Source organism: Callionymus lyra, chromosome 4, assembly GCF_982586985.1.
Source record: "Callionymus lyra chromosome 4, fCalLyr1.hap1.1, whole genome shotgun sequence".
NCBI lineage: Eukaryota > Metazoa > Chordata > Actinopteri > Syngnathiformes > Callionymidae > Callionymus > Callionymus lyra.
The window spans coordinates 18,443,345-18,457,332 of NC_141821.1; the positions used below are offsets into that span (position 1 = coordinate 18,443,345).

The following is a 13,988-nucleotide window of genomic DNA, read 5'->3' on the forward strand; positions in this document are numbered from 1 at the left end:
CAGAATGATAAGCAAATGAAGCGCGAGCTCATGGCCTATCTTTTACTCCTTCACTCTTCACTGCTTTCCCATAATCTTTCAGGCTCCTGCTTTCATGCCAAATCCTTTATAACATTCCCAGCCTATAGAACGTTTATCCTTTGGGATTTTATTCTCTATAAGAAAAATATTCTTGTTTTATGTTCTAAATGCACAATACCATTACTGCATACACAATAATACAACACTCCCGTAAGGACATTTAATCTGGAAATAAATATGGTTATAGCCTCTATCCTCCCTCGTTCTTCCACAGGAACAATCATTTTCCTCACATTTTTGTAGGAGCAAAAGAAGAAAATATATATATATATATATATATATATATATATATATATATATATATATATATATTCATAATCTTTAAAAACCTTTAACCCTGGATTTTTTATTTTCTTTCTCCAATATGCTCTCAGCTGCCTTCAACACTTATCTCTTCTTGCCTGAACAAAAGCTTGAATCTGAAAGAAATTTACATGCAAAGCAGAGGACGAAGGTAGAATGAAGAGGGATGTGAAAAGAAGTTTTATTGACATATTTTGGAGAGTCTTTAGAAGCTTTATGTTCTAAAGCAAAACAAAACTGTTGAACTTATGAAGAGACATTAGCTGCACTAAATCAGCCAGCCTTTCATAAGTAGAGTTTATTAAATGTACTTTATTAGCTAAATTCAAACTTTTGCTGTAAGGCAAATACTCTTCCAGAGTTGTAGATTAATTCCTTTAATTTCTAACCACTATATTTACCTTCAATCTTTTTTCAATTTTAAAATCCCAGCGTTATCATCCAGTATTTTGGATGATAGTAAAACATCTTCAATCAATTGTTGTGTTGTCACAAATTACTGCTGGCCATTTAATATTAGAGTCTTTACTCAGAATAGAATGCATTACTTGTTTAAATGCTCTAAGACAAAACAGCCAATTTTATTAAAGATAGAAAATAAATTGAACATTCAGTATATATCTCAGAAAACAAAGAAAGAACACATCTGACTGGATGGTAAAGATCAACAGTAAAATAAACAGGCAGGTGGCAGGAAAGTTGGCGAACAAGCTGAAGAAGTTTGTGTTTGTTTTCTCTTGCTATAGGTGTCTATCCATTAACAATAAAACATACCGACTTATCTGCAACCACAAGGGGAATCTTTTGTACTCACAAATAAATGTGGGATGTATTGGAATTTTTTTTAAAATTCCAGACCTGACCCAATAATTCAACACAGCTAAAGCCACATCAGGGGCTCAAATATTTAAAAAGCTATGCTGAGAATAGATGTTTTTTTTTGCTCTGCGACAATAAGTGACCTTTTATTATCGAGCAAGGATAGAAAAGAGACAATAATACACAAGTCTACAGATTTCATCTGCAAAACAACAGCTGGATTGGATTGTGCAATGTTTGGGTCTTCATCTGCAGTCCAATACGTACCAACGACTGACCTAGAAATATGTCTCGTAACTTGTAACATGTTTCTGAATTACCGAAAAAAAGGAATAAAAAACTACTCGTAAATGTTAGTCCTAGGGTCTCGATGTCCAGTGACTTACATTTACTTTAAATGGTTGATCTTTGAAGAGACAGTCACATGGTTGCTTCTTGAAAAGGACATTTATTGTCAGTGTAGCAGAGTGTATGTGCTTAAAAAAAAAGCCTCTTCTAATCCGTTTATCTCTGCAGTTTTTAATGCCAAAAATATTTCTTATCTTACCTAGGATTTCAGGTTCACCAGGGTAAAAATGTTGACGTCTCAATTCTCTATAAAAAGATGATATAGAACATTACGGATTTAAAAGCCAGAGCTGTCAGGGTTGGCAGCTTTTTTTTAGCAGGTGATAATTAATCCTTGAAGTTAGATTGTACCTGAGAGAGACGATATTCCCTGGCCACGAGAAAAAAAGAGTCCAATTAGTTTATCTGATATGTGCCAAATGTATATTTTCTTGAGAGTGGATGTTTCAAGTCAATTTGTTGTAACAGTATGTTTGCCTTCCATCCTCAGCCTGTCATCTACTCATTTATAATGTCTAATCTTGCTTAGACTTTATGCATTATTCTTCTTAAATGGTATAGATTATTAAAAAATATATATAAAAGTACATACATGTACAAATGTCAGATTATGAAAAATAATTTGAAATAGAAAGAAAGATTTTGATCCATAAGCAAGGATGATAATTACATTATAAGAATATTTTTAAAGCATTATCTTTTATTAAAGTTTCTTTACGTAAGATAAAAATATATTGCTTCTGACTCTGACTAGTGTCAAAACAGCGTAACTTCAATTTTACAACTGTTTTTTCATTGTGTGTGTTGTTCTCAATTCAATTCAGTTCAATTTTACTTAAAGTTTCAAATCATAAAAGAGTTATCTCAAGACACTTTACAGTTTAAGTAAGTATATTTAGGAAAAAAGAAAAACAGATCCGAGCAACTCAACAATGAGTGAATCACAGCGTGACAGTGGTGAGGGATAACCTACGGCATAAGTTTTGACTCAACAAATCACTTCAGAAAACATGAAAGAAAATGCACAATGCCATCTCGTTTCCTAGCTACTCACGGTTGCTGGTGTCGAGTCACTTATTATCTATAAATACTGAAGTCGAACTAAATGCCAACAGTCCTGAACACCATCATTTATTTCTAAAAAGAGCACCTTGTTTCCTGCTATACAGATAGACTTTGATCTTATGCCAGTCCCTCTTATCAAGCGGCGGTAGTCATGGACTGCCTCCATCCGTCTTTGTCTTGTGTGAATCAAATGGTGGGACCGGTGAGGGCAGCTTACCTCATCTTTAAGTCCTTCACAACAGCTTTCATTTATTTGGTGCTCAGACTTTTACTGGCGCACGGACTGCATAATCCTGACACCTCATCTCTAAAAGGTCTATTGACTAAACAAGCTACATCCTCCATTTGTTCCGGTTGTTATAATGAACTCTTGAATACATTCTGTCTGCTTCCAATTTTCTAACAGGAAATACCACGACCACAGAAAAAAAGAAACGGTTCAAACTGAGTTTTCCCGACACTTATCTAGAACTTTTAAGGCTGAATAAGGCCACAGCCACATCCACTGGATTAGCTGTAAACTCAATAATGTTGAGAGGAAAGTATTGCCAGATTTGAGTCAAGGTGCACAACTTGTTGCTCACTTCACAGTTTAGTTTTGAGTTAAATTCTTAGTAATGAGACACTTGAACTTCATTTTGGAGCTTGGAGACTACTGTATAGTTCACAACCGGGCGATGTAGGAAAAATAAGAAACTGATTTATCTACAGAGTATGTGATCTAAATATGAATGTAAGAGACTAACACGATGATGGGATTGTTCAATGCTTCAAAAAAGAGATTTTGCGTTCGTGCTTATGGATGTTCAGGTCAACTGAGGTTTACTTTGGATGAGACCAGTTAATACAGTTTCAACAGATGCAAGACAAAACCTTAGATCCCTACTATAAGATAGCTAATAGAGCTAACATTGTAGTTATCGACACACAGTTATTTGTTGTCAATATTTTTAATGTATACTATGTATTGATGGGCGGATGAAGCTTCATGAAACAGTGTCATGTTGTTTAGAGGTCAGTAGGTGGCGCCATTAGTTTAAAAGCTTCATGAAGCTTCATCAGACCATCACTACTAACATATAGATTTTTTTATGTATAATCTTCTGTTGCACATGGGCATGTAATGTACACTAGAATAGTATCTTAAAAAATGGTCATTTGTTTTTATTCCGAACAATCATGTGAATTTATTACAACACAACCACAGACAAGAACAATAGTATACGACTAAAAAAGGTTGGAGGAACATTTTTCATAGTGTTGTGCAAGTGAGCCATTATTAACGTCCTCACACACTGTAAAGATTTGTGTGTTGTATTTCTACTTTTATTTGATACATAAATTATTGTCAACTGACCCAGCACTTTACTTTGATAAACTGAAAGAAGATTAAAGACAGGAAGAATGGTAATGAAATTTGTATGCTTGCGGACACTTTATGAGCAAGTCACAAGTTCTGCAGGTGTCATATTGTAGTAAAAACAAAGGTGTCCAACAAAAAAGTACATCTACATCCCATTTAAACTTGGCCGATTTTGGATGCAGCTACTTTTCAAACACACGTCATTCTTCTTGTCAAATTCTCAAATTCCACACACAGTCATCCAGTACAGTAAAGGTCAAATGTCTTAATGTGTATAACACTTTTCCCTTCTCCGTAATGAAAATTATTGGGGGAAAAGGATTGATCAGGTTTTTACTGTTATGGGGCCTTTCTCTTGGTGATAACCTGTCATCGTAAGTTTTCTCATTAGTAAGACTACTCAAAAAAGATTACCCTCACACATCAAACCCCTCATTATGTCATTCATAAAGTTCTTTCCAACGGCATATCTGACTAGAATCTGGGTTTAGGTAGAGTCAAGAAAATAAATCGAAAGGTTGAAATTGCATTTTAACTAATAATGTGGTAAAATACAAGTTTTAGCTATGTTTAAACTTAATTACACATTTAAATTAAATCTTTGTGTAGCACCTGATGATTTAAAAAATCTTTTTACATTTGCTTTTTTGTAGAATATCCGTTTTTACATGTATTTATTCGAAATAAAGAAAAATGTTTAAAATTTTAACTTTTTAAATTACAAGTTTAAACTCCATAATTAGGAATTCTATATTTGTATTTTCATTTTTCAAGTTCTCCCTTGATGTTAATAATTACAAAAGAAAAAAAATACCATAATTTAATACATTGATTATGTTTTGCATAAGAGTCTCTGCATAAGAGAATATTTTTCTTTTGCTTTTACTAGTACTCTACACAGAGAAAAACAAACATAAAAAAGATTAATACTTAAACGTCCTGTCCTGATAAATCAGTCAAGATTTCATCAGTGTCATTCCTGCCATCTTGAGGATTTTAAATCATTGGTCAGATTAAACTGAAATAAAATTGAAGACAGTTATGAATCCTTTTTATTCCTCTACAGAAACTTTGCGAAGGACCACATTATAAACTGTGACTGTTGTGAGCGGCTGCCAAGTCAAAAAAGAGATGCTCCTAGAAGAACTTTTGACATGAGGGAAAAACGGAAAATAGGGAATCATCAAGCGCACTTATGCCATGGTGTTATATTATATGCTGGAACTACTTTATTATTCTTATTTACTTATATTTTCTTCATATTGTTTAGACAGTCACTATATCAACTGTAAACATGACAAAGATACAACTTTTTTTTTTATTTTGGGGCAAGAATAACAATTATTTACCTAAAGATCATGTTTAAATAAAACAATTTAATTTAATTTTTTTCAAAGCATTTACTCTCATGAAAATGATAAATCACTAAAAAGGATGAATGTGCCTTAAAATTGAAAGCTACCACAGTATCGAAGAAAGCACATATATTTTGATGGATTATCCTATGTATTATTTAAATAATAATTACTCTGGTTTATTAATTTGTATACACTGTTTTATTTTATCTTATTATGGTATCTTAAATCTGCTTGTTTGCCCATGTATGTACTGCACACTCCTCTGACAATAACCGTTTGCTTTCATTCTAAAACAATATCCAATAAACACATAAGCTGGCTCCATTAAATCGGAATCCAGTTTGCAAGCACAAGACAAATCTTCAACTCGAAGCCCCGACTAAATTCAACAACTGACAACGGCAAACAAATGGCTCTAATCAAACCTTTTATTGAGCCTTGGATTATTAATGGTATCTGTTCACTTCTAAATGATTGGCTTCACAATGTTTTTAATATACAATATTTGGAATTCCACATGTCTGCCACACTGTGAAACAACAACAGTATAAAGTTTGATAAACAAATGGAATGAGAAGAAGATGAATGCATCTGGAGTACTTTTGTGACATTTCAGCGTGAATGCAGCAGGATTAATTGCCAGAGAAAAACCCTTTGGAATAATTAATATCATGCAGGCAATTAGAATGAAAAACATGTAAAGAACAGCTTAATTACTTTTGACCATAAAAGATGCACATTCCGTACAGCACCACTCGACGATTCTCTTAAGAGGAACTCATTATTACTGAATCAGAGGCTTAAAATTGGTGCATAAAGATTGAATACATTTATAATGATGAAGGCTTTCGGAAAATATGTTCCACTACGCATTGCAGTGAAAATGAGATCTGAGTTGGCCATTCATGGATGACACAAAGTGGAAATAAAGTCTGTGATGGACTAAAATAGAAGACTTCATAGAGAAGAGAAAATTACACGACCTATTTGTTAAGGAATTTATGATCTTACAAGACACTTGTTCTCTTTCTAAGGGAAGAGGCCGCGGAGCAGTAGAGTAAAGCCGCCAGACTGGGAAACACATGTCTTACATTGTATTGTTTATTATAATGTTATTGAATGTGTTTTATTGTTTGTTATGCTGAAACAAACTACATTGCTAATGAACAAAATATCAACACGAATTACCCTTCAAATGTGCTATTCATTTATTTTTTATAAAATTCAACTGCAACTCCTGCTCACTCACCCAAATGTTTCCATCCTGGTGGTATGGTTTCCAGTTCCTTCCAGTATCGCTGTACAGTAGGCGGTATCTTGTGGTCCAGTCGGAGCTGCTGTAGCGACCCTGCGTTGCTATGGCACTGATTTGCTTCCTGGATCCAAGGTCCACCTGGAGCCACTGGTAGTGGTCGCTGTCTAAGGGAGACCATCCCCCAGCACCTGTCGAAGATAAACATGACTCACTACCATTGCACTGCAAGGCTTTTCAAACGGAATCACCCTTTAATTAATCTGGTATCCGGTAGCAGGAAAAACTGGACTGACAAGTAAGGCTAAAGCTACAAATAGCAGTCCTTGAGAATCAATGTATTTCATTACTTCTAACAGTTTTATAGGTTACATGAAAGTGATGGGTTGATGAGGCCTCATGAAACAGGGATGTAGGAAAGACAGTGTAATGATACAGTGTCAATTCGAAAGGCTGCTGCATGTCACTCCAAGTAGGCCAGATTTTATTGAATTAGTAGTTTGGAGCCAAATATTATACAGTAGATAGCGCCATCTAGTGGCCTTTCAAAATACACAGCTGTTTCATAAGGCTTCTTTAACCCACCACTAGTAATAATAATAATAATAATAATATAACTAATGTATTGTTGAATAAAGCACCCTATTTAAAGCACAGTCAGGTAGAAGTTCTTTGACCTTGACCTGGCAGCTCCAGGGTTTTACTCTCTCCATCCCAAAAGTATACTAAAAGAGTGAATCCATTAGGCAACTCTGAGAGAGAACTCAAACAACATTTCAAGAAGTAAAAAGCGACTACTCATCATTTCCCCATAATGGTTTTGGTAGGCTTTCTACTGCTTATGTAGTTTCTTCACGAAACTAGTTCAACATGTGTATATGCGCACATAAACAAATACACTTCACAAGAAGAGGCTTTGAAGCAGTGAACAGACACTGGTACTTACTGCTCTGTGCTGTCACATTTGTATTCAAAACTTCTGTTTAAATTATACTCAATCATTATCATAAATATCACAGTTGTTTTTATTTCAGCCGACTGAACACTTGACTCCAGTTTTCTTCACAAAGTCAAACATAACTTGTTAGTTTTTGGAATCAACAAAACATTTGTTTGTTCTCAGATACGCGTGGCAGGTGTGCAAAGTCTAAAAGCTGCAGAGAAGAAGCTGGAACATCTATTTTTTATACCCCTTTATTCAGAAAGTCACATCTAAAAAAGGAAGAGAGACAGCTCGTTTTGATGGTTTTTGACACTAAAGAGATGAGCTTCTCTGCTTCCTGTCTCGTTTGAGGTTTGGCAACATGACACAAATTGCACTTTGCCAATTATGTTATTTTTATTATGTTTTGCTACACTGTTCCAGGTATATTCCACAAACTGATTTGATTGCAGATTAATTGCTGAGGGAATATGGTGTCAAATTGTGCCCTGAATTGACAAGGGAAGTCCCAACGGTTGTTTTCAGAGCCCTGGTAGTTTTAGAGATGCAGGAACAGATGACTGGCTTCCAAGAATGGGCTTAAATTTATGCACAATGCCTTTCAGGTTAATAGAGGGTGGGCTGCAATTTTAGTGTCTCCCATAGCCTTGCTATAGTGGAAGAGTCAGTCTGCTCATCCGTTTTCCTCACCACAGTTTAAGGTTCAGTGCATACAAAAAGCCTGTGGCAATCGCATAACTTATAGATAAACTTAGAGCCTCTGCTGCCGGTTTTGTGAGAGCATTCAAACAGTAGGTGAGATAGATGGAGGTTGAAAAGCCAATTAATTAAAAAAAAAGAGACCTAAATGTCTCCTAAAAGGGATTCAGGCCTGCCCTCTGTATGCTTTAGCCATAGCAAACGAATTACAATGTCATTTTTGGGCTGCACTTGCACAAACGGATGGAGTGGTTTGACTTAATGAGGATTTATTTTGATTTAAAATTTGAAGAAATATTTTTTAAACTTTATCCTTAAATTGCAAACAGTTGTTTGCTATCATCAGATATGCCAGAATAGGTTGATTTATTTAGACCGATACATCAAAATCAGAATAACAATGAGCATCTTTTTTTTTAACTTCATTGTGGATACTTTCAATGGCACCGCAAAAACACACTTACATTAAAACTATCCACGGTTGTCAAATTCAATATATCACATTGCTGAGCAAAACTGGGTCTACGTTGACACAAGAAAACAGTGGCAATAAAGATTTTACAACAGCAGTTGGGTGGAAGTAGTGAGTGTCATCAATCTACGGTGTGGGCCAGTAAACTTTTCTTTTTTTTTCCTCCTTATAATGACAGACATATAGGAGATAATAGCCTTATGATAAAATATAGGAAGAGCCAGTTTGCAATGTATCCCCACCTTGGCTAAAACCCTATATCTTATCCAATTACAGAACCATTACACAAGGGCTGGGGCCTTGACAGATAACCAGGCCTGTATCAGTGGAAACGTCAATACCTCAAAAAGCCATTGCAGCAAAGCCATTCCCCTGGGTGATAAAGCACTATCAAACAGGGGGAAGGCTGTGATGGAGGAGGAGACACAGGATTGAGTAAGAGCTTGGTGGCAGAGAAATGTAAACAGCTAACAGAAAATGACTAAGGCATGCAATGGGCTGCAAGATTGAAGGTACAATTTTGAATGTATTTCTACAGTGGTTTGGTTCAAGAGAGAGTTGGAAATGATGAATAGCAAGAAAGATGGATCACGTAAGCGAAGGGCAGCGAGTGGAAAGTTTTCTAGTTATATTTTACAGGTTGCCAGAAATGTAAAGACTAGCAGAAGATGTGAAAAGAAGGTGAAGAAAATGGGATGAAGCACCACTGACAACAGGAGAAGAAGCGCTTACCATTATTGTCTGCCGTTTTCAATATTGTTAATAATAATGAGAGTAGATGTAGTCAAGGTCAAGGTTAAAGGGCATCCTCTATGGGAAATGAAAACTCAAAGCAAACTGGAACCCGTGAGGAAGAAAAACATGGTGAAGTAAGAAGATGTTGACAGAGGAGCGTGAGATATGGATGGTAAGAAGATAAATGAATGCACTAAAGTGAGGTGTGGGGAGGGGGGATTTGCAGGGAGAAGAGGAAACGGATGTCGGGGGACTGCAGCCATCCTCTCGCCTGTCACACACACAGATGTTCAGGGAGGAAAGGAGGACCAGGAGGAGGACAGGTGTTAGAACATGGGCAAGGAAGGTCAACAAAACCACTTATGGGAAGGGACATTTAAAAGGGAGAGCAAGTTAAAACCCATCAGATATGCTTCATTGCCGAAAGAGAGAAAACTAAACAGAAGGTAAGAAAATCTAAATTATTTTCTTCAAGAAAATTTAAGTCGAAAGGGCGCAACATTTGCAATATTCCATAAAAAATATATGGGGAGAGTAAGAAACATTTAAGTAACTGGAAAAAATATTAGCAATATATTTACAGGGGAACCATGAACATGACATGTCATCAGTTGATGCTGGAAACATATCCCACAAGGTTTGGTTACCAATGTCATTATGTCCAGCAAAATGACATCAAGAAAAACCGGACGAGGATATGGAGTCGCAAGAATTCTATTAGGTCCTTGCCGTTGGCTGCTCTGCCAACATTATCAGAAGTATTATGCCCTAAAGGAGGCTGTAACGCTGAAGCCTGAGGTCTTATTAGCTTGACAAACTCCAGAGACAGCTGTCCACAAGGCCATAACAGAAACATCCTTGGTAGTTTCTAAGACATTGCAGGGTTTTGTAAAAAAACTGTATACATAATGTTGGCCTAAGACCAATGAGAACACTATACCACAACTGTTAACCGACAACAGAAAAGGTCTATGTGATCCACAAGTCTACTAAGTAATGAATTACTTAAAATGTACATTTAGAAATGAATATAAACATTCATATCATCATTGAAGCACAGCTAATGTGAAAACCCAACTCTCCTGATTCACTCACATGTTTCAGATGTTGAAGTCTTCCTCTCCAAGATGCAGTTAGTCGCTCATCATGACCATGTATCGAACTTATTACTTTATAAAGTTCTCCTACGTCTGAAATCTCAGTGAACGAGAGGTTACGAGAGCAGAGCCCATTAAGACATAATGATGGCTTCACTCCTCCTCCAGCATCAGTGGGCGGGGCTTAAGATAATTTTCTAATGTAAATATTTCAAATAAAAAAGAGTTTTGTATAAACAGTCACATACTGATGAGTACAATAGAGGTCCAAGATCTATTTTGATTTTTAAAATCTCGCCTAAAAACACACTTTTATTCCCTGGCTTTTAACACAGTATGAGACTCGGTAGCTGTTCTTAGTGCCTTTTACTTGTTTTTTACTTGTTTTATTTGGTTTTGTAGTATCTTAGTATTTTATAACTGTTCTTATTTTAATGATATTTTTATGTTCTTGTACAGCACTTTGTATCAACTACTTTTGTTTTAACGTCGACAGAGATAACCCAGCTGTGTAGCAATAACTAAGTAAGTAAGTAAGTAATAGTTAATTTCTAGAGCGCCTTTCTAGACCAGGTTCACAAAGCACTTTAACAAACAATACACAGTTAAAATATATACTTAAACTATATTTATTGAGCACATAGATGTTGAAGTGGAACACAAACCCAGGGCAGATGTGTAGGCGCAAAACTTGCTTCCTGCTTAGCAACCTGGTGGAGGTGTACTCACAGTTAAGAGCAGATTTGAGTCGAGTTCAAAGGTGAACACATCAGAGACACCATACGGAGAAGTGGCTAGTTGTGTTGTGCTAATGCAAGTGTTTATGGGTGGTGTGACTCCAGAGGGAGAATAAACAGACTTCAAAAACTTAAAAGAAAAAAAAGCGTGTTTTTTTTACTGGCTTATGGATGTTGTTAGCTTGAAATGACAGGTCTTTGTCTTATTTGTGTGTCAGATTTGCCGTAGAAGTGATGCACTCTAGCTATCAACAGTGTCATTATAAAACCAATAACACTGAATGTCCCATAAAACCCATTAAAAAAAGCTTCTCGGGAATGTCGTCGACACAGATGGATGTAATAAGAGAAACCTGCTGACCAAGAAGAAGCAAAAGGGAAAATTAAAGCAGGCAGTTCCCTGTGGGAACATTTTCCGAAAAACGTTTGTATGGTGAGTGAAGATATTTCTTGTATCGTAACTCATAGATCTCAATTCATGCAGCTGGAAAACCTTAGGCTATATGTCATTAGAGTGGACCACAGGCAAAAATATGAAAGCCTCCTTTGGTTTCTTTGAGCTCAAATCAAACAGTGTCCCACTGCCTCCGCAAGTCTCACCAGTGTTTCTTCTTTCCTGGCCCCGTGTTATGCTCTTGTTAGGTTGTCAGGTTTGTTTCCATCTTGGTTCCTTTGAGCTCTGAGCTCATCTCGACTGACACTCTCAAGTTTGACCAGGATGCCGGTCGAGAATTCAAAGTTACTCATCCGTAGCTGTCATTTTATTCGTCAGAGTAGATGTTGCCCTTGCATTCAAATTTCAGAAAACAATGCACTTTGAAAACTAACTAATGGTAGACTTTAAATGACAGTAAATGTTTGGAGATAAGTCACTTCTACAGGGAGCGTTCCATTCCTAGATTTAGTGTTAATGGTGACAGGGCAGAAGCCACGGGCAGGCATTCATCTCCACAGACACCTCCTTTAGCAAACCTGTGACAAAGATGATTTTTTTTTCTTCCAAATAAAGTTTCTCTCAAGCGTATTATTTATCTGTCACTGCCCGCCAGGTCATTGGTATGCATCAAGATAGGAGATACTGAAGAAGAGATCTGTGTCTTTTGCTAATAATGACGAGCTGCTGGTCACGTTTCTAAGGATTCTTCATCTTAAAACATGTGCTTATTTCAGACTTTCACTCCAAAACATCTCTATTCCATCGAAGCAACAGATGGAGGGAAACCAATCAAGGGGACCACAATCCTTCTCCTGGAACGATGGAATTCTCGAGCGTCAAGATGTTTAACCAACTGGTGAGATTGCCAAGCACAGTCACCGTTTGGAAAGTCGACCAAATTCTTACCATTAGAGCCGATCTGACTGTGGCACCTGTCATACATGAGTCAACAGTCCAGATCCGATTATTTTAATTGCGTCGCATTAGAGTATGCACGTGCTGTTCCTCATCAAACTTTCTGATAAAGCACATAAATTATGTCAAGCTTCACTACCCAATCCCTCTCTTTTCAAAACATATCCATCACTTCGTCACCTAGACTTCACAATGCTCTTAATCATCTGAATTATTCATTGTGTCTCACTATTCTTAGCATACAACTAATTTTACTGGCATTCATAAATCTGTATTAAACAATAGCCTCCCTGCTGATGATTAAATAATGTTGGACTTTACATTCATCATCTTTCCTTCAAGACTAACCTGAGCTATCTTTAACCATTTGGTTTCCCAAGGTTCACAAGACCATCCCTTAATCCAACCCAGTCTTTATTCCTCCTTTAAATTCATTCCTTCTGTTTCCCATCTACTGCCATTGTCTCATTGTTCCTGCATCTGGTGCCTTTTAGAATCTAACCTTCTGTTTGAAAGCTTCTCCACGTGCTGATGTTCAAGACATTTATTATTTTTTTCCATATTACCTCCATTATTCAGGGCCCTTGCGAGTCCTTGCCTTGTCATTTCTCTTTTTGTATTCAAACAACAAACTGGATTTGGCAGATTACTTTATTTAATTGGGAATCTGTTTGATTTTTATCAAAATTATTTTCGTTTAAGATGCAAAAGAATTCACACAATTTTGGCTATTTTGGTTAGAACATTTGTTTTTCCAAATAATGTACATGTCTGAGGGTTTTCTATTTGCTCCGTTGGGTAACATTTTTACTCATTAACAAACAAGGATAAGGACCAGACTGCAGAGTTTTTGGAGAGATAAACATCATGTCTTGTGGTGTAATAGTGTTTTGTCTGTTCAACCATTAGACGATAGCGGAGAGAGACCTTGTAAGTCTTCGTTTATCTTGTTCGGGCAGTGTGATTATATCAGAGCCACCCACAGGTGACATTGACCAGCGGTCAGCCCCTTAATAGTTGGAAAGAATTTACGATGGCAGTTGCTTTTTCCTTTTAGCAAACAAAAAGTGCATATTTAAAACATATTTATCACCATTTTCGAATATATCTAACTGGAAATATTTGGAAAAAACTGTTTAATTTCAGATAAGTTAGGGCAGAAACTTTTTTGAATAACCTTAGTTTATTACACTGTTTTTAAATTGTGTTTGTTAACTTGGATATCTACTGACGAGCAACCGTAAATAATATTTATTGAATAAAACCCCTGCAACAACAAAAAAACGACCATTACTACAACTACTAATACTATTACTGTAGAAGTTAATACTTATAATAACAATAATAAAAATACTTTTTGTTATT

The 13,988-nt window shown here is 36.2% G+C and overlaps 1 protein-coding gene across 2 annotated transcripts in view; it reads right to left on the minus strand.

Moving 5' to 3' along the window:
- Nucleotides 1-13,988, minus strand: part of cntnap2a (contactin associated protein 2a) — a 283,671-nt gene that overhangs the window by 147,114 nt on the left and 122,569 nt on the right. For both annotated transcript variants that reach the window (XM_087789051.1, XM_087789050.1), the window contains exon 3: nucleotides 6,587-6,780. In XM_087789051.1, coding sequence (XP_087645177.1) covers nucleotides 6,587-6,780 — 194 coding nt within the window. The remainder of the gene's footprint in view (nucleotides 1-6,586; nucleotides 6,781-13,988) is intronic.